At 41.9% G+C, this 20,758-nt stretch overlaps 3 protein-coding genes across 4 annotated transcripts; all 3 read left to right on the forward strand.

The window, feature by feature from the left end:
- The first annotated feature begins 1,477 nt into the window (after window positions 1-1,477).
- Window positions 1,478-3,750, forward strand: selenoh (selenoprotein H). The gene is made up of 5 exons (XM_085906207.1): window positions 1,478-1,658; window positions 1,817-1,934; window positions 2,872-3,014; window positions 3,182-3,301; window positions 3,499-3,750. The coding sequence occupies exons 1-4, from the start codon at window positions 1,505-1,507 to the stop codon at window positions 3,286-3,288; spliced, it is 522 nt and encodes a 173-aa protein (XP_085762333.1). The 5' UTR covers window positions 1,478-1,504; the 3' UTR covers window positions 3,289-3,301; window positions 3,499-3,750.
- Window positions 3,751-4,106: 356 nt separating this feature from the next.
- On the forward strand, window positions 4,107-7,924 carry clp1 (cleavage factor polyribonucleotide kinase subunit 1). Of its 2 annotated transcripts, none has more exons than XM_085906209.1 (6): window positions 4,107-4,219; window positions 4,619-4,898; window positions 4,993-5,100; window positions 5,406-5,525; window positions 5,964-6,101; window positions 6,793-7,924. In XM_085906209.1, exons 2-6 carry the CDS (start codon window positions 4,626-4,628, stop codon window positions 7,477-7,479), a joined length of 1,326 nt encoding a protein of 441 aa, XP_085762335.1. In that variant the 5' UTR covers window positions 4,107-4,219; window positions 4,619-4,625; the 3' UTR covers window positions 7,480-7,924. The 2 variants fall into 2 exon arrangements, with proteins under 2 accessions (XP_085762335.1, XP_085762334.1); XM_085906208.1 differs by lacking the exon at window positions 4,107-4,219 and adding an exon at window positions 4,292-4,460.
- A 638-nt stretch (window positions 7,925-8,562) lies between these two features.
- zdhhc5b (zDHHC palmitoyltransferase 5b) lies at window positions 8,563-20,732 on the forward strand. Its single transcript, XM_085939965.1, has 12 exons — window positions 8,563-8,705; window positions 11,535-12,853; window positions 13,536-13,657; window positions 13,742-13,899; window positions 14,172-14,344; window positions 14,450-14,552; window positions 14,655-14,746; window positions 14,874-15,006; window positions 16,022-16,130; window positions 16,227-16,333; window positions 17,107-18,038; window positions 19,211-20,732. Exons 2-12 carry the CDS (start codon window positions 12,705-12,707, stop codon window positions 19,314-19,316), a joined length of 2,184 nt encoding a protein of 727 aa, XP_085796091.1. The 5' UTR covers window positions 8,563-8,705; window positions 11,535-12,704; the 3' UTR covers window positions 19,317-20,732.
- Window positions 20,733-20,758: the final 26 nt, after the last annotated feature.

A 20,758-nucleotide genomic window follows, 5' to 3' on the forward strand; every position in this document is an offset into this window, starting at 1 on the left:
AATAGATAGACAGATATAAAGATAACAAATGGCATAAGTAATGAGTGACATTTGTGCAGTGATGTCACTGGGTGACAGCTAGGAGCACCATCACCTGGCTTGGACTTGAGGAAACATGACTACATAAACTCATAACAACTGCCATGCAAAAAAAACTTGACACTGAGCCAAGAGTAAAAGTGTGAATGTGGAATTGTTTGTCAAGAAAATATAAAAGATGAACATCATGAGCACGCATGAGTCACACACGGCCTCACACTAGGCGATTTGACAGCCTTTGTTTTTTGGCACGGTCACGCCTTCTGATGTCGTCAAACATATATATGTACACAGTTTCTATAAATGTCAACTGCGATTATTTTGGTCACCCCCATATGGTAGTGGTTTTGGATTTGACGAACAGCACATAATTGAGCACATCCGATCTGCTACTTGGCTGATTTTCTTGCATATTCATCTGCCGTTTGGATATCATACTTCAGCTGTTAAACACAATAGAAGATTTAGGGATGACTAAAAGTAACAAAAAGACACCAGCCTTGTGTTCATCTGTGCTACGGCTATTTTCATGCACAGATTTTCAGATGCAAGTGACAGAATGGTGACTTAGCAGAATGACACAACTTAAATCAGAGCTATTGTGATATCATATCGAAATGATCACCAAAATATTAAATGAAATGGTGAGCAAATAGAATGAGGTGGTGGAGCCCCATTGTCACAATTTGTTTTAGAACAATTCAAACAATAGTTGATTTTCTTTTTTCTATTTGGAGCCTGAACTAATACAATTGTGGCACATTTGAATTTTTTAATGCATGAAGATGGTGTTTTTTTTTAGCAGGAGCTGTGAAATAAATCCAAGTCCAGAAAGCTAAAACAGTGCTTCTGAAGAAGAAGCAAAATCTTGGGAGCTCGTTTAATTGCCGCCCTCAGGTTTTTTAGATGCTTGATTGGATTTAAGTCTGGGCTCTGACTGGGCCACTCAAGAACCTTTCTTTCTTTCTTTCTTTCTTTCTTTCTTTCTTTCTTTCTTTCTTTCTTTCTTTCTTTCTTTCTTTCTTTCTTTCTTTCTTTCTTTCTTTCTTTCTTTCTTTCTTTCTTTCTTTCTTTCTTTCTTTCTTTCTTTCTTTCTTCCTTCCTTCCTTCCTTCCTTCCTTCCTTCCTTCCTTCCTTCCTTCCTTCCTTCCTTCCTTCCTTCCTTCCTTCCTTCCTTCCTTCCTTATTTATTTATTTATTTATTTATTTATTGTAGAATGAATGTATTTGATTTTGGGATTAGGCAGTAACAACAAATTGTACTATAGGTGAAACGTTGTGAATACTTTAAGGACGCACTCTCGTTCCAAAACTGCATTTCTGCTTTATGCAACAGCTGCAGTGAACAATAAAGTTTTCAGGCCAGATTTCAATGTATGGCAATAAAAAGAGATCCTTGGAAAAGTGTGTCTCCCAATTTCCCTTTTTTAACTGTCATAAACGTTGACAATCTGTGGTGTACAGTATGAATTCGATAGATTTTTTTCTTCTCAGCTCGGGTGCTGCGTTCGTTCTCAAAAGCTTTCGTATTGGTTTCATCCACACCCCCATCACCTTATATGTTCGTACAGTCCGCTTAACCCGCCAAAGTTTCATAACAACAATGGCGTCTGGAGCAGGTTGGTCACATGTATTTTGTTTGTTTCAAACAACCCTACTCTAGTCTATGTCATTACAAATACCTTTTTATTATTTCAGAATTTTCATTTACCAAACCACAAATCGCTGGTTTCAGCAGTACTATCTACGTTTTGTTGTATGTTATTCAATTATCCAGGCCGCCGTGGGAGTAAGCGCAAAATAGAGGACGAGGAAAAGAAGGAAAAACCTGCCAAGACGCCAAAGGAAGAAGTACCTGAGCTCCAAGACCAAAGAAGAGTGGTCATTGAACACTGGTAAACATACAATAAAATCCCACCCACATCGGTTGGAGGGGCTGATTGGAGGCGGCATGGTTCAGTGGTAGTCTCTCCCACCTCAGAGGATGATGGTTCGTTTCCCAGCCATTTGTGGCCATATGGAAGTGTCCTTAAGCAAGACACTGAACCCCCATTTGCTCCTGATGGTATGTAGGTGGATGAGGAAGCAGTGTGAAGCTCTTTGATTACCCAAGGTTAGAAAAGCACTGTACAAGTGACCACCTATGATGAATCAGATGTTAGCATATGTACCTTTCCGAGCAGCTCCAACTCTACAATAAGAGATGCCTTAATATGGTCACCATGGTAACCCTTAATGGTGCATCAGTCAACAGATGATAACTAATATAAAGTGCATGAGTGGTACAGGCAGCATAGGCCAACATTAGGCACCACAGAACAAAATACAAGTTCATGAAAATGTAACTACACAACAATAAATTACTGCTCGCTTGATGAATATTGTGAAGAGCTGGCTATGTGCATGGTCTGTGTTTTGCTCATTTATTGCTTGTGCATGGGTAACCTGAGTTAATCGAATTGCTGTAGCATGTTGACATGTATCAAACGTATGTCGTACACTCATGATATAGAGAGAGATCCTTTCTGGCCCGGTGGTTCTAGACCTCTGGTTGAAGATATGTCGAAGTGCACACAATGAAACTGCCAAATTGTGACTTGAAAGTGTTAGATTTGAATGAAATCTAATCCATGTTCAAGAATGGTTGTTCGTTTTTGAACATTTATTTGAAATGAAACAAAATTTCATCATAATTACAAGACACGATGGCATTATCACATACTTGGTATTGGCAAGTCCTCAAATTTAAGTATTTGTACTCAAACTCTTACCAACTTGCTGAGCAGACCTAACATTTAATATCCTTGCGATGATCTGTTAATTTTTTTGCAGTAAGAGCTGACGAGTGTATGGGCGTAATGCCGAGGGGATAAAAGCTGCCCTTTTGGCTGCACGCCCTGAACTGACTGTGGTCCTCAACCCTGAGAAGCCTCGCAGGAACAGCTTTGAGGTCACGCTCATAGATGGAGACAAAGGTGAGCTGAAGGAACGGGCTTAATTGTGCTATATAGTTTTATACTTGCATTAAAATATTGCTTGTTTTTTCAATTATTTATTTGGGATAGGAATTACTTTATCAACATTACGTTTCCTTTTGTAAAGTTGGTTTGAGATGAGAACATCTTTCCTTTGTGTCTCATAGAAACATCTCTATGGACCGGAATAAAAAAGGGGCCACCTCGTAAGCTCAAATTTCCAGAGCCTGATGTTGTAGTTTCTGCTTTACAGGAGGCTGCCATTACTGACTAGATGCAAAGTGAAGGTTTGTCATTTTCATTTCATTACTGTCAATCTAAGCGTAAAACGAAGATAATTTTATGTGCTTTTGTAAAAATATCATCACTTTGATTGCAACATCTAGAGCAGTGACGTTTTTAGGGCTGTTGTTGGAAAACACAGACTTTCAGTTCCCTATGATAATACTGTCATCCTCAAAGACCCCTCTTTTCTTTTGTACAGGTAATTGTTCATGAATGTGTCTTGTGGAAACAGAATGACGGGGAAGTGACCAAACTGGATGCTCAGTCTCTCTTTCCTCTGATGAACCAGGTTTTTACAATTCACAAACGTATATGAACACTTGGCGACATCTACTGGAGCTTTTTAGAGCAAATGCTTCTGTTACAAAACACTGTTGCGCAATTTGTCTGTTCAAGTTCGACATTTGTGGTATTTTGATGTTTTTGAAATAAAAATTTAATTGTGTGTGTGTATTTTCATGGGATTATTTGTTTTCTGTACTTGTTACGAGGCAGTGTATGGGACGAACCCAAGGTAGTCACAAGACTATTTTACTATATTACTGTAATTCTCTATACATCATTAAAAGTGAAGAAAAGCGCCGTGGTATATCGGGCCACCGATTGTATCTATAAAATTCACACAAATGTGCAGAGCTTACAAAGCACAACAGAGTAGAAAGGTTATCCCAAAACCCCCAAAACCAATATATTTTGATAAAAAAAAAAAAAGAAAAGTAAACAATAGATGTAGGAAAACTGAAGAGAAATATTTTGAGTGCAATTTAAAATAGCAGTCAGGACGTACAGTCACGAAAACAACAAAAAAACACTTCTACCCTCTCCTCCTATTGGTTGCTAATAGTGACATCATAAGGACGCGACTTTAACACTGCTACGCAAAAATTGTTAGACGCCAGAAAACATTCACAAATACACATGTAAGTATGGTATAAATGTATATAAGTGGCTTTATTCTAATCTTTAAATTTTTGTTGACGTATAGGGTTGAAATAATGGGCAAAATCTGTTGTTTAGTGTCCTTTATATTTGGGTTTCGCTTAACAATTGCTTGTTAACAACTGCTTAGGACTTACATTTAATTACAAACTCCGTACGAGAACAAATAATATTTTAACTGACTTCAACGGAAATCATGCAAGGAAACTTATCAATGCAAAGGTTCTATTCCATATCTGTATTGTTCTTCAGTCAATAACGTTTGGTCAGGCTCGCCATCTTTTATAATACATTTTTCAAGTAGAATTCAAATCCAAACAATGTGTGTAAGTAAATGGTCTGTATGGCTATGTTAACACGTATTTTCCTTTTGATACAAGCATCATCATGGCAACAGAAGGGGTAGAAAAGCCAAGTGATGATCCATTGCAACCAGGTAAAGTTGGCACCAGATTTGACCTGGAGAAGGAGACTGAACTTCGTTTTGAGGTGGAGGCCGGGGAGGCTGCAGAGCAGGTTGAGTTGGAACTCCTCACAGGAATGGCAGAAGTGTTTGGCTCGGAATTGAACCGGAACAAGAAGTACACTTTTGGAGCTGGTGCCAAGATCGCAGTATTCACGTGGCAAGGCTGCAGTGTGAACCTATACGGGAAGCCAGAGGTCAGTCACCACGGTGCTTGTCCTGCTTGGCATTTAATGCTTGTGTAGCCTTTCATCATGCTCAGTAATCAGCTTCTTTCCCTCACTACCCCAGGTGGCTTACATTTCCAAAGATACTCCAATGCTGCTCTACCTGAACACTCATGCCGCGCTGGAACAGATGAGAAAACAGGCAGAGCGGGACAATGAAAGAGGGCCAAGGGTACGTTTGCATGTCATACCAAGAACACAGCCGTAGGAGTGCTTTGTATTATAAAATATGGAATACATTGATGACTTGCGTCACAAGTGATTCCACTTGTGAATATTTTACGATACTAGCCGTTGCTCCAGCATTGTGTTTAACTCTTTTTTTTATGAAGTACGACATGTTTTTGTTAAATACGTCTTAATTTCAATATAGAGTGCTATTTACATATTAAATAGCACTTTTTTTAGGTGCCTTGGAGGGATTATTGTTATATAGATTAATATCAATGGGGTAAATGATTGTTTCTTTTTTCATAGGTGATGGTGGTTGGACCTACGGACGTGGGCAAGTCGACGGTGTGTCGACTCTTACTGAGCTACGCTGTGAGAGTGGGCAGGAGGCCCACGCTGGTGGAACTGGATGTCGGCCAGAGCGGGGTATGATGAATAAGCATGCACAATACTGTAATTACTTGAAACATGATATGTTTAAACTGTTGCACCTTCCGCACACACCCGTCATGCATGAAAGGAAGAAGCACTGTTTATTTTTAAATTTCAGATTCATTGGCTATAAAAAAAAAATAAAAAAAAACAATACAGTGGACCCTCCAAGTCAAATACATCTTGTTCTTGGATCGTTGTCAATATTTGTGATGCTAATTTTCTATTGAAAATAGCTTGAAATTGAAATAATTTGTTCATGATATAATAATTATATCATCTGCCGGACTTTTTGAGGAGGACTAATATACATAAATAGTGACATCCCTAGTGAGTGGGTTCAGAAAATGGATGGGTTGAACATCTCCCCGGTGAAATATATTTGGTATTCATGAAATGTCTTTGATTTGAAGTACTTCACTTTTTCTCAAGGTGTCAGTCCCAGGGACAGTGTCGGCTCTGTGCATCGAGCGTCCGGCAGATGTGGAGGAAGGCTTCTCAGTCCAGGCTCCCTTGGTCTACCACTTTGGCTCAACTTCTCCAGGGACCAACATCAAACTTTACAATAAGGTGACAACCAGACCAAACATTGGAATGTTAAATGAAAGCAAAATTCACATTTGCTGTAGCTAGCGTGGTTATCAAAAGTCTGCAAACCTCATTTCAAATGCCACTTTGGAGAATGACATGCAAAATGATAAATTATTTCTGAACTTTAGCCACCATGAATGTAACCTGTACAACTCACTTGACTTTTTAAAATCATTTTGAGGGAAGTAAAAATCAATAACTCGGATAATGTTGTTGCACAAGTGTTCACATCTGCCTATAAGTGAGATGTGGCTGCAATCAGATTAACCAGTTAGATTAAGATTTATATTAGATGTGAGCCAACGCACACCTATTAGCACTTAGAGTGCCTCTGATTAACCATATCTACATTTCAAATGTTTTCATAGGCTTTTCTTGATTTTTATTTTTATTTTTTGCTTCCCAACGGAAGCCGGAAAGTTTTGAGCCAACACAAGATTATGTGCACGTTTATGGAACTCCATCAAAATCACTTTTATGTAATCTTTCAAAATATTTAAGAAAATAAAATGTATCAACTTGTACTGTTCGTAATGTTAAAAAACGTTTTTAAATATATCTTGGTATCTTCATATCATAAAAAGCTGGAACAGGGAGGTGTCAACATTTTTATTTCCAGTGTACATATTTGATGACCCCAATGACCTGAAATATTTTTGTGTCCCACAAGCTGACATCCTGCCTAGCTGAGGTGTTTTTGCAGCGCTGTGAAGTGAACAGGAAGGCCAGCGTGGGTGGCTGTATCATCAACACATGTGGCTGGGTGAAGGGTTCTGGATACCAGGCTTTGGTCCACTGTGCCTCCGCCTTCGAGGTAGACGTGGTGCTGGTGCTGGACCACGAGAGGCTGTACAACGAACTAAAACGAGATCTTCCGCACTTTGTTTGCGTCGTGCTCCTGCCCAAATCGGGGGGAGTGGTGGAGCGCTCCAAAGAGTGTCGACGCGACGTTCGGGATGAAAAAATCCGGGAATACTTCTACGGCTTCCGCGGAGTGTCCTTCTACCCTTTCTCTTACGAAGTGCGTTTTTCTGATGTCCGCATCTATAAAATTGGGGCACCTTCCATACCGGACTCATGCCTGCCCCTGGGAATGTCTCAGGATGACACTCAACTGAAGCTGGTTCCTGTGACACCAGGAAGAGATCTCACCTATCACGTGCTGAGTGTGAGCAGTGCAGAAGATGGAGAGGAGGGGGTAAAAAAGGGAATTGTGGAGAGTCCTGTGTGTGGCTTTATTGTCGTAACCAATGTAGACACACAAGCGCAGGTGATGAAAGTGTTGTCCCCGGCACCCAGACCACTGCCCAGGCACACACTTCTCATCATGGACATACGTTTCATGGACACCAAATAAGATGACGTGACTTTGTTTATTTTGCTTTGTTGGTCTTGATGACCCCCAAATAATGGCATACTTAAAGAATTGACTCTGTAGTGTCTCTTTTATAAGCCAGATTGTATTGTGCTATTTTTGATCAGGAATATTTTATAGATTGTCGTCAGTTGTTTTTTATTGTCTCATTACAAATACAAACCTTATCTGTCTTGTCAAAAATATATTCGGCAAGAATAAAAACGGGTATCAGGCATCAGTGTATTTTTTTGGAAGAAGCGGTGCACACCCTGGATGAGTTGCCAGTCATGTTTCTGAAATGTGGGAGAAAGTCAAGATAACCTGAAGAAGACGTACACGAGCACAGGCAAATTCCGCAGAAGAACTTCAAATGTGCAAGGGAGATTGATTCAGATTGTTATGAGAATGTCATTAAAAATAACTTGTTTGTTTTCAGACTAAATAAAGGCACAATAAAATACAAATAATACGCCTGATGATTTTTGTACGTAAAAACGTTGGAAAGTATAGTCTGAACTCATGACAGCTCATTTGTTTGTTCAGCACTTGACACCTTACTTTGCAAGTCATATTTAACATTCTTGACTTTTCCCCTTCATGTTTCACCCTGTACATTAAAAATGGGTTTCCAAGTGTTTTCTTTTCTATAGTATTTTTTGCTATAATAACCTAGGCTCTATGATGGCCGTTTTTGTCCACCTCACTTCCTGTGTTTTAACTAGCTGTATTCAACGTAAATATAATTGAACTTCATGAAGTTCTTCTTCTCATTATTATTATTATATGCTCAATCCTGCTCTGTTTTATGTATACTTTTTTTATGTATTGCATGCAATGAGGGCCAGAGTGGGGTTGGTATTGTTGTTTGTTTAGAACCACTACCTTTTGAGATACTTTTGTCTATGTTGAATATCAATTTCTGTTAGCATTATGATGATGTAGAAGTCATAAAAATCTAAATAAAAAGTAGATGAATTGTTTCGATATTTAAATTTCGACGTCAATAAAAAAAAAGTGCACAATGATGTTTCCGAACAGTTTCGTAAGACCACGCCCCCGGCTTCTGGTTGGCTACTCGCCCCACCTGGAGGACCAGCATACAATGCTCTTTTTCCGGGATTCCGTTGTCGGCCTAGGCGAGCTAAGCGATATGCTATCGGCTAACTGAGGTTGGACCGAAACTACTCTCATCAGTAAGCAAGACCACTCACCATTTGGTTGTTTAGGTACGTGTGGCTTTCTTTTCTCAATACCAGCAATAAAAGCTGTTAAATATTTGATGAACGGTGGCAGCCAAAGAGGCGTTGTCGAGAGTGTGAAGGTTTCATTGCTCGTCGGCTAACTCCGTTAGCGTTTGCTCTCGCCAAAACTTTCGAGGCAAGGTAAAACGCAACGAATCATTGAGCGGGGGACTGCGTGTAAAAGCCGTTGTTTTTGTCATTTGGGATCACACATCAAGTCGTTGGATATTGCGGTAATTTGATGTGGTTATTTGCGTTGCTTGATGATGATGATGATGCCGAACACTGCCCTGGCCTGTTCAACACCAGCTCTCTATTAGGACAGATCATTGAATCATGGCGCTAGTTATGATCTATCAAATAGTGTATATTTATGTCGGACTGATCACAGCACAGGGTTGTTTGGCAATCTTTAAGCATGAAACCGATTGCATTTTACATGACGAGACGCCTGGTGACGTGACTGTTAGCTTCAGCTGTGAATTGTTGCGGTAACATGACGGGCGACGCGGAGATTTTAGGATTAACATCCATTATAGTGCAGGGATGGTGGGATTTGGTGTGGGGCAGATGAGATGATTAACAACAGACAGACACCGTGTCACAGTGTCAGTACGACAGCTCCGCGTTTGTCCCAACTCGGTTGTTTGGAAGAGGGGCGTGTCCAAGCGATCAGATTACGCTTGCTCCTCTCCAGATCCGTTTTCATTGGGTTTTTTTCACACCGCACGAACGAGTTTTTCATCTTGCGACCGTGGGGACGTCCACACAAACGACGACATTCCTAATGAGGGTAACATTTAAAGCCAATACCGGAAAAGGATTGATGGAAGGACAAACGGTTGACAAGCGATCCCATTCACTAACACTGATTTTTTGTTTTAACATGAAGGGATTGTGGATCAAAAAGTTAATGCATCTTGAATGGCAGTAACTAGGGGATCTTAATGCATAGTACTTGTGCGGGGTAAAAAAAAAAAAAGGGTTAGTACTAGTGTATTTCTTTGACTGTGTCTTAACATTTTAATAACGACTCAATGTGGTAAGGAAGTGATGGTGAAATCGATAGTGACTCATCTTTCCGAAGTTAATCTTCCTGTGAAGTGCTTGTCAAAGTTTTGCTTCGTTAGGTGTCGCAAAGTGAATGGATTACATGTAATGTGATACGTAATTTGCCGTTGAGTACTGTAGAATGTGTTTGTAGTGTGTATGACTTATCAAGGAAGTTGTCTGCAGCGAAATGTGGTCGAACATCCAATGTCAAAAGTATTTGTGTTTCCGTGAGGCTGGTTGACTTCCAAAACTATTCACCAGACAGGTACATCAAATGTTGTATTGATTTAGCTAGAATGAATTACACTGCACTTATGTTGGCAACTGCTTGGTAGAATTCATTTGTGTGGATACATTGGTAATGCTTAGACTGTATCTACCAGCCAGTTCGTTTTCCTGTCACAATAAGGTCAAGTTCTGGGTCTATCATTTTCATCACACTTAGCTTTGTCAGCACTGTATTTTTGTTTGGTGGCATCATAAATAAAACACAACAAAGCCAAATAAGAAGCCACACACTTGCTACGGTCTGTCTTTCAGATCAGACCTGGGCAAAGTAACCCCCCCCCCCCCCCCCCCACACACACACACACACACACACACACTCTGCCCAACTCCCAATGTATGACGTTCCCTCACAGTGACCCTGAAGTCCAAGTAGAATGTATACTAATAGAAGCCGTGCTTTTATTTTGAAAGTTGTGTTTATTTGCACACATGTACAAGCAAGGTCGCAAGTAAGGGCAATGAAATGTTTTGACCTACTACTATAATGTTAGCACCACACTTATTTACTGCATGGCGAATGGAAGGGGGCCAAGCACATTTGGCCTGATAATACTGTAAAAGTGTGAATCTCCAATTTCATGTAGTGTACATTTTGGCTGTATTATTAGTAATCATTGTATCATTACACATCACTGTCAATAATATGATACTCTACCTCCCACATGACTATATACAGTATTTTGAAGTCCTGACAGGGAACGGCTTGTATGGGTTGGAGCTTGGTGCACGGAATTGTTAGATTTTTTTAAATGGTAAATATTTAACTTCAATGCCAGCTTGTAATTTTGTCTGAAATATGTATTTCCTAATTTATACCTTTGCATACCATATCTACATGCATAGCAATTTATTAAAACAAGACCGTATGATTTTTCTAAACACTATGAAATTTGTCAGTAATGCATGGAATGTAATTTGATTGACACTGACATCTAAAAGCACCACCTTGACTGTACAATGATTGTTCACATGTGGAAACACAAGCACATAGGGAACCATGACCACAGGTCATCTGCGCTATGGCGTTTCTCACATAGTGAAGATGAGTTTATATGCTATAGTAAAATGGGTTTATGGATTTGATCAAACCGGTTCTAAGAAAAACAATCCAATTTCAATCCTTTTGGTCTTGATCAGACTTGTATTTTAGCATTGGCACCAAGTTGTGAGCCCTGCGATATTTGCAACTTGTCTGTGACTCACTTTTGGATCCAGACTCACGAGTTGACAATTAGTTTTACCCAGTGAGAGGAATCACAATTTTAGCTGACATTATGAATGGTGATGATGGTTTGAACACCCAAATTTCCTTTGACTTGTGTTGTTTTTCCGGGAAATTGTATTAACTACATTCTAGTAAAAGCACAAGTCTTTAAAGGCCTCTTTTGTTTAACCGACATCATGTTACTGTGCAAGACAAACATCGAGATAAATAACCATTCATATTCACAGTGACTTTTTCTTTTTAAACAGCGACTTCCTTCAATCTGCCATCACAAGGTGTGGAGGAATAACATCACGAGGACAATCTATAAGGACAAACATGCATTAGACTATGTAGCTGCCATGTTGCAGATGGCCGTGTTTCAAAGCTGCACAATGGGAGAGATGGTCAACGTGCAGAGAACGTGGAGGTGGGAGAGGTTTCTACATCCAGGCCTGGTTTCTACATCCAGTGACGCTCCAGTGACGTGCTCAGGGCCTCTTTTTGGAAAGAGTTGATTTCTTTGTGGTTTTTTTTTTGTGTGTTTTTTTGGTGTGTTTCTTCTTCTTTTGCCACATTGACACACACAAACTGACGGCAGTGCTCTCAAAGAATCCGGCATGGACTTGGCTGGAACTTAGACTACAATAGCATTTTAGCAACTTTCCAAAGTCACCTTTGGACTTGGATTTTGACTTTTCTTCAATTCTATATCGCTGCTGACAGTTGGACAGTGTGGAACTGTCCCGCCTGCAACCCTCAGCCATCCTCAGCTTCCCCCTCCCAACCAGTGCCTAAATAAGCCCCCTCGGGACAATCACACAAGTCATCAGCAGCTACTGTGCTCAATACTTTGCCTGTTTTCCTCCATGTGCATCTGCTCTCCGCCTGCTGGCCCTTCATCCGCTAAATCTTTAATTTTCTGTTCCCTTACTTTGAGAATCTCTTTTTCATTCCCCCCCCCCCAAGCCAGATAATCAGAATTCGAGCACAACGATTGCAATTCATTTGAAAACGTCTAAGTCTGTGCTTTTCTACGCACAAGCAACTAAGACTTAATTACCTTCTTCACCCATTGAAGCCATACAAAAATATTTATGAATTTCCTATACATATTTTTGTATCACATTGCTCCTGCTTTTTTATGCCTAAATTATAGTCCTGCATAGAAACATTTATATTTACAAACTATCTACATGTAAGTGGAACTGTGTATTGCTGTATGATTTAAAAGCATCTATATTTGAGCCAGTGTTATAGTGCTGTGAAGTGTTGCTGACTGTTTTCCGTTCATTTATGCTGCTTTGCTTAGGGTCAACCCATGGCCTCTCCCAAACAAACGCCATATTTGTCATATTAACTAGTAGAGCCGCCTTTCAAATAGGTAGACTGTAGAAATCTACCTCTCACCTGGTCTTCCTCCCATTGCTCCATCTCTGATGCCGGGCTTCAGCAGTGGGGGTGTCGGGGGAGGAGTGGCTGGCCAGGTTTCCGCTCCTCCCCGCCCCTTTAGACCCAGCCGATATGTCCCGGTGTCTGCAGCCACCACCTTCCTGGTCGGATCCACCACCCTCTTCTTCTGCTTCACGTGAGTCTCTTGCTGTCCACATACTGTAAATTAGACTATACACGGTGCGATGTATCCCAGGGCTGCTCGATTATGGGTCGAAATCATAATCACGATTATTCTGTTTAATGTAAAAATTATGATTATTTACACAATGATGTTTTTGAAATTGGAAAAGCATTTATGGTACATGTTTGGAACAGTATTTATTGAACATATTGAGTTGCGCAGGCACGTCTCAGAATGGAAACCTCAAATAATCGTTTGTCCTCCATCATTTGAATTTTGCGTTGTGTTTGTATTCTGTTTGCAGCATGTTGTGCACAGTCTTTCATATTTGGAGCCACAAATTGTTGGTAGAACTGTTTAACCTTTTATGGATTCAAATCCCTTTCGCTGCAAGCTGTGTACAGACAGAAAGGAAAAATGGGTTTTGGGAGTGTTATCTCAGTCTGTCTGTCTGTCGAGAGAGGTTCCGCATTTTGAATCTCACTTCAGGCCCCTGTCGTCCTCTCAAGACTCACCCCCCCCCCCCCCCCGTGTACTTGAGTGGGTTTTATGTGGGTAGAGAAGTCTAGGAAGTCCACAAATCAAGAATTTAAATTCTTTCCAAATCCTTATGGACCTGTGTGGAGATAGATGACTGATACATTGTGCTATTTAGTTAAAGTGACAATGTGTTTTTCCTGCTCTTACCTCGTAGCTGTCCATGGTTGTACGACTATTTCTCCGCCGTCATTCCTGTTTATATTGCCGTGATCTTCCTCTTCACGCTGGCCAACTTCTGCATGGCTACGTTCATGGATCCGGGAGTCTTTCCTCGAGGTGAACCCAAATTGCATTTTTTTTTCAGATGTGTATAAGGAATAGTTGTAAACATCTTAGCTTTTGTCATCACCCCCTCTGTAGCGGAGGAAGATGAGGACAAAGAGGATGATTTCCGCGCTCCGCTCTACAAGACAGTGGAAATCAAAGGCATCCAAGTGCGCATGAAGTGGTGCTCCACCTGTCGCTTCTACCGACCCCCGCGATGCTCCCATTGTTCGGTCTGCGACAATTGTGTAGAGGTATGTGCACAACACAAGACTCACATTGGATCACTTGCTTATTCTAAAAGTCCACCTAATTTGTATGTTGCTCATATTTGCCGTTTGGAGTGCATCAAAAACGGAGTGCTAGTGCCCACACTTGGTCGCGTTAACGACGAGGGATAATTGTGATAAGGCATTTATTTTCATCTTTAATATGAACCACTCAATGTACATTTAGATAAGGTTGACTTGTGGATGGACCATATCCTGGAGTCCTGGTTCTATTAAATTCTCCTCTGCTCCATCAGGACTTTGACCACCACTGTCCATGGGTGAACAACTGTATCGGTCGGCGCAACTATCGCTACTTCTTCCTCTTCCTGCTGTCACTCACCACCCACATTGTGGATGTTTTTGGCTTTGGCCTCGTTTATGTGCTGCACCACCGCCAGCAACTCGACACACCACATGCCGCAGTCACGTATCCTTAACTTTGTGTCCAAAATGTAAATGACAGCACTCTTTTCTCGTGTTTGCTTTTGTTGGGGTTCAGTTTGATACGTCTCCTTAGCTTCTGCCCCACCAGTATGGCTGTGATGTGTGTTGCTGGTCTGTTTTTTGTCCCAGTTGCTGGCCTGACTGGGTTTCATATTGTGCTTGTGGCTAGAGGTCGGACCACAAATGAGCAGGTATGTACGAGTTGGCACGATTTATCTGTCATTTTAAGAATTGCGGATATAACACCTAATGAATGTTACATTATTCCTCCTCCCATCTCCCGCGCTCTTTAGGTGACAGGAAAGTTTCGTGGAGGTGTTAACCCCTTCACCAACGGCTGTGTTAGGAATATTTCACATGTGCTTTGCAGCTCACTGGCACCCAGGTCAGTCTTACTTTTGAAATTCTCTGGATTGTCCCTCTTTTTCTTTCCTTCCTCTCTCATTTTTCGATTGAGTTGAAATTGGAATAAATGACGAGTGTCATCTGGCATTGGCGTTTCTTTTGTTCAGATATACGGGTCGTTCCCGCAAGCCTCAGACAGTCGAACTACAGCCCCCTTTCCTCAGGCCGTCTCTCACGGAAGCACAGCTCGAAGCCAAGGTCCTGGACAATGGTATCCAGAATGATCGACACAGCACAAGAGTGAGTACGGTGAACACCCGCAGACTATTCTATACATCAAAAATATGCAATGGTCTGGTCTTAGGACTTGAGTTTTTCCAAGATACGAGCGGTCGCTTGGCAGATTTATTCTACTGTGACTTGTGAACAAAAGTGATATGGCCAAACATCTGTTTGACAATCAGTTTCCTCCAAGTCTTGAAAAAGTAGCCAAATGGTTGCAGCCTGTTTGTTAAACACAATGCCACTATTCTCTTCTATCAATAGCAGAAGGTGGAGATACAAATAAATTTTAACTTCTGTCATTTAGTGGAAGAGCATTGTTTGTCTCTCACTATACATCGCCAGCGTGATCAGATTTTGTAGTAGATGAAAAAGTTTGAGATGTCTGTTTTTGTTTTTACTTGGTTTATTTGATTGGGACCGATACAAAAACGGGCAAATTGTATCATTGGAGTGTATTGTGTGAATTGTATTGTTGCTAATAGCAAAAGTTAATTGGCAGTGCTCGTTTTTTTGTTGGCGCTCCTTGAATGAAATTTGTGTATAGTTAAAAACAATTTAAAAAAATTGAATAATTAAATGTCATGAGGTAAGTTCTATACCGTCATACCATGTGTGTGAAGTGTAAGTGTGTGCCCCAGTGCGTAAAGGCATGTTATTTAGGTCAGTTGCTAGCTAACGTGATTGGTGAGCAAATGCAATTTGTCTCTGTCAAATAATTGCCATTTATATAACATTGGTTCTTGATTGTATACATGCTAGATGCGTAGAGGTGATGATTTATGATCCTTTTATGATCCTCTTTATATGGTATTAAGTGATTTGCCGCTCTGCTCTGGCATCTATACGCAGTTACAAACCCATGTCGGAATGGTGGGCACAATCATTTTGCTATTTGGAGCAGGGCTCGGTCCCTATCACATGCCCAAGAGCCGTGGTTCAATGTTTTTTATGCAATCAGGAAATAGGTCAAATACGGTTTTGGGTGAGTACCTCCAGTTTAATTTCCAACATGGTTGTTGGCCCCTTTCAGTCAAAGAGCAGTTTGGATCAAATGGAGAGCCAGTCGGCAGACACGGAGCCTCCACCTCCCCCGAAGCCAGAGCTTCGTTACCCCGGGCTGCCTCGTGGTGACGCTGAGGGTAAGACGCGCTTGCACGCACACACCTAGATATCGTAAACCAAGTCGAGATCGTTTTCTTTCCTAATGACACACTCTCCGTGTTTCTCAATTGTAGAAAGCAGCTTGTTGACAGAAGGTGTGCCCACACAGCCCATGTACAAGTATCGACCTGCGTACAACAGCCCAGGAAGGAACCACAGTGCCCACACACATACCGGCAAGGTACTCTTTTAAGAGTAAACTAGGGCTACTGTGAAGTTTTAAATACCAACATAAGCTCTAAAAGTGTTCAATCGGAGCCTGGGATTTAGCTTAGACAAGAAGTTAAAGCTGAACTGGGGGAAAAAAAAAACCCTCTCTCATTAGGACTCGCATTCCTTTGCATTTATCTTCTACTTAGGATGTATTCCCAAATGCTTTGGAAACTATGACTCCCTCCTCTCGCTGATGTCCTTTGTGGTTAACACCAAGCCCCTCTTTTTTGTTGTTGTGTTTACTTGAAATTGATCATTCAGTGGCCATCGGTTGATCAGTAAGTCCTCAGCAAGTGTCATGTGTGTTTTCCCCTTTGCCAGTCTGTGTGTTGAAGTGGATCTTGCCCTTCCCCCTAAAGTGCATCGACTGGAATGTGTAGTCAACGTACTGTGTATTTCCATCGCTGTCTTTGACATGCAACGTCAGTGCCTGTTCGAACCAGTCAATGTTTCCAATGCAGTAGTGTGATGATGATGGAGTAGAGCACAGATTAAGCATCCAACCAACCACCCACCCCCCTCCTTTGTCCACCACCACTCTTTTCTTCCTGTTGGAATCTGTCGGATGAACTGTGTTTCTATGCTGCCTCTGCAAATTTTCCTGTGGTAACGTGGGGATTTGGTCTTTCTTCATCCTCTCCTCACTCATCGTCCTCATCACGTTCCCTCCCCCTCCCTCTCTCCTGTGTACACCTTCCCCTACTGTCTGTATATCTGTCTCTCCTTCTCTGCTCTCCTCAGGTGATCCGCGGGGAGAGTCTCGACTCTCCGTCTCCCTCTATCCTTCACTCCAGCCGCCACCCCAGTTATCGTTCGGAACCGAGCAGCCTGGACGGGACCACGGTGGTGGTGGGTGGTGCGGGAGGGTTCAGAGGGGGAGGGGACAGGGGTGAGCGCCCCGGAGGATTAGGCAGGACTGTCGGTGGCGTGTCGGGGGGTATGTCAGGTTATTCCCTGACCGGGCGCTCTCACACGTCATACCCATCCTCTCTGGTTCTGTCCACTGGGGGCTCCCACTCCTCCAGCCTGCGCTCAGCGCACATGGCACACAATCCTCTGGCCACCCTCCAGTCAGAAGGCACTACAGACACCAGCTACAAAAGTCTGGCGAACCAGACCCCTCGAAATGGCAGTCTGTCCTACGACAGCCTGCTCACTCCCTCCGATAGCCCTGAGTTTGAGTCTGCCGCCCACGAGCTGTCGCCGCAGAAGCCCCGTGCTCTGTTCCCTTCCTCGACGGGGGCTGCGGTCAGAGGCCAGCCGGAAGCTCTGCCCCCGAGTTCTCAGCTGCAGGGCTATACGTCACCTTTCCTCTCAGCTCAGCTCAGCCAGCAGAGGGAGGGCCATCTGCTGCAGGGCTCCGCCACTTTCTCCTCCCCTCACAGAGCCTACCTGCGTGCCGTCAGCCCGCCCCCTTTCTCCGGGCCTCCCGAGACGCTGCACCTGCTACAGCATAACCACGACTCCTCCTCTTCCAGAGTTCCCCGTAACAGTGTGTCCTCCTCCTCCTCCCCGGGGGCTCGCTCGCCAGAGCCTCCCATCTCCCCGCCGCCTCGTGGCCTCTCCCTGGGCAAGTCCCAGTCTTACACTGGAGAGGCAGGGCCTCAGCACAAGCTTCGGGCCACCGTGGCGCTGGGAGGGGGAGGAGTCGGAGGAGGGCATCAGGCTCCACAGTGAGTAACGCTACGTCGTCTTCGCCACGCTTAGCCTGCTCCTCTTCCTTTTCCCTTTCTTCCTAATCTTCCTCTTCTTCCTCCCTACTTTGTGTCAGCCATCCTCTTCCTCCCTGATCTGTGTGAGTCTTCCTTAACCTCCTTTTAGTTTTCAGACAGACAGTGTAAGGAGCATGCCGGCATGCGGACGTTTTCAACCAGTAGCTATTTTCTTTTGTTGTCCCATTCAAACCCTGTAGGTTTTTGAAGTTTAATAGGAGAGAGACCTTAAGCTGTGTTCGGAATCACTCTGTGTCTACTATATGTGGTTCTCCTCAAACATTTTGCACCACGTTCGACCTCCAAAAACACCAAATGCTTCAGGTACCACCAACATTGAAATTCAGGCCAAAATCTAGATGACAAAAAAACAACGGTGGTGTTTTGTGAAGTTTAAATAGAACTGATCTGCGTTGAGCAAAAATATTGGAGTTGCCCAAAAACCGAAGCCAACTACTTCAACGCATAGTTTGAATGTTTAAGTCTGTATTTCTTCGTGTATCATATTTTGAAAATTACTGCACGGTTTAGTGTTGTGTAAATCAAGTCCACCATTTTGTAGTGCTATTTGAGGTGCCTGCCAAGTAAATCCATTGTATCTTGACAAATACTAAAAAAACAAAACAAAACAATGGTAACCAGAAAAGTAAAATACAGTAGAAAAAAACATCTGCCGCCAACGAACGAGGGCAGTTATCATGCAAATATTGTGTAAAGTGCGTCATTTGTATTAATTTAGTTGATTATACTCAACTTAAAACTAATGCTATTGTAATTTCTCAATTTGTGTCAAATTATTTATGGAAGATCCACTAGTATTTATGTCACATATGTAATTATTCTTCATTTGGCTTTAACTATATTGTCTGTGATACAGAGACCCCCATATAGTGTGTATGGAAATGAGTAAGGAATGAGTGAATGATTCCGAACGCAGCCTTGTTTTTTTTTTTTTTTATATATATATATATATATATATATATATATATATATATATATATATATATATATATATATATATATATATATATATATATATATATATATATATATATACACACACACATACACACACTTGATGCTAGCACCTCTCACCTTCATTTGTCTTCCTTTCCCAATTGCTTTCCAATCAGATTGTCCTCTCGCACAATCTTGGCCAATCACACCACATCTAAACCAGGGGGCGGAGTGAAGAAGGTGACCGGCGTCGGAGGGACCACTTACGAGATATCGGTTTGAGTGACATGCACTCTTATTCCACTGAGGAGGAGAAAAAGATAAGTCACTGGACAAGTTCCACTTGTCTCTTTTCTGAGCTGGATGTTCTTGTCACGACTGCAGAGCCAAAAGCACCGTTGCGTGCGCAGCCGTCTGCCCGCTATCGACCGGCCTTTCCTTTTCAATCTGAACAAAGAGCGTTTGGAGGCCGTTTCCTCAAGGACAGAACTGGCACAGATACGGTTTGACGTGGTAACATTAGGACACGGTATTTTTGACCCCCCGAGAGTGTCCCACTGAATTCTAAGATGGATTTACGAGTGTTGACCAATGAGGACTGTCTTGCTTATGGACCACACATCCTGTCGAGTAAAAAGCCTTGAGAGCATCCAACCTATAAAACACACAGTATCATTTTAGTTTTATAAGTCTTTGTTTTTAAATATGCTTTTGTATAAACATGTAAGATCTTACAGATTATTCATGGGTCCCGTCATCAGGTGGTGAAGGTGACTTATCGACGAGGGTGGCAAATGTATGTGTCTAATTGTTTATTTTGAATTACAAATGTGTTGCCTGTTTATAATTGACGGCTGCATCAGCCACTCGTGAGCTCTTGCCGGAATTGTCGTGATCCAAAGAGTCGACTTGGGGACGTGGCAAACAATTGAGCTTTATTTTCAAAAGCCACTGAAAAAATGTGGAGTGCAACGCATCTTCGTTGAATGTACCTGTGTAATGTTTTTGTGCTTGAGGCGTTATGCAAAATCCGTTTTGTAGCTTTAAGATCCTCGTCTGTCTTGTTTCCGATGCTAGCCGAACTGTTTTAGTCTTATCCATGGATGACCAGCCAGTTAGGGGCAGTGAGGGGGTGGGTTTATTTATTTCACCAAACAGGAAAAACAAAACGTAGTTGTAAGCAAAACATGTCAAACCAGTCGCTTTGAGTTGTTTTCAAGGCTTGGATACGTTTTAAAGAACGAAATGTACTAGGGATGCACTGAAAATGTGTTGAAAACGGCCCAAAAATAAAGCTGATTTTAGATTTTGGTCCAAAAAAAAAACAAAACATTGCAGACATGGTATCGCTCCTAGTGTTCGTACAAGATTTGCTTTTGCGCTTACATTCTCTTGTTGTGTCTGAGTGCTATTTTCTCTCAGTCCATTTTGGTTCAGCGTAGTAAATTGCCTGAGTTAATTTGATTTAGGAATAAGGTGATGTGGGGGGTGGACACACAAAGTTAGCAGTGCGACACATTGCCTTGGTCTGCCACCAAGGACTGCCTCTGGTGGCCATGTGTGCATGGCTCTGAATTTCTGAATTCAGTTTCCAGTTGAGAGTTTCCTCATATTCAGTTTCGGCCACAAATTTACATTTCGGTGCATCACTAGAATATACAGTACAGGACTGGTTTGGATTTTTTTTTTTTTTTTTTTCTTCCTTTAGAACATTTATAGGGAAG

The sequence above is a fragment of the Syngnathus leptorhynchus genome, chromosome 2 (assembly GCF_054491065.1).
Source record: "Syngnathus leptorhynchus isolate UIUO chromosome 2, UIUO_Slep, whole genome shotgun sequence".
NCBI lineage: Eukaryota > Metazoa > Chordata > Actinopteri > Syngnathiformes > Syngnathidae > Syngnathus > Syngnathus leptorhynchus.

Bases quoted from the DNA above. Each gene is read 5' to 3' on its own strand.
- clp1 (XM_085906208.1), top strand. From the start codon at position 4,435: ATGCAAGGAAACTTATCAATGCAAAG. The intron at 4,461-4,618 runs GTTCTATTCCAT...TTTTGATACAAG, and splicing joins GGAAACTTATCAATGCAAAG to CATCATCATGGCAACAGAAG. The intron at 6,102-6,792 runs GTGACAACCAGA...GTGTCCCACAAG, and splicing joins ACATCAAACTTTACAATAAG to CTGACATCCTGCCTAGCTGA.
- zdhhc5b (XM_085939965.1), top strand. From the start codon at position 12,705: ATGCCGGGCTTCAGCAGTGGGGGTGTCGGGGGAGGAGTGGCTGGCCAG. The intron at 16,131-16,226 runs GTAAGACGCGCT...TCTCAATTGTAG, and splicing joins GCCTCGTGGTGACGCTGAGG to AAAGCAGCTTGTTGACAGAA. The intron at 18,039-19,210 runs GTGAGTAACGCT...CTTTCCAATCAG, and splicing joins GGAGGGCATCAGGCTCCACA to ATTGTCCTCTCGCACAATCT.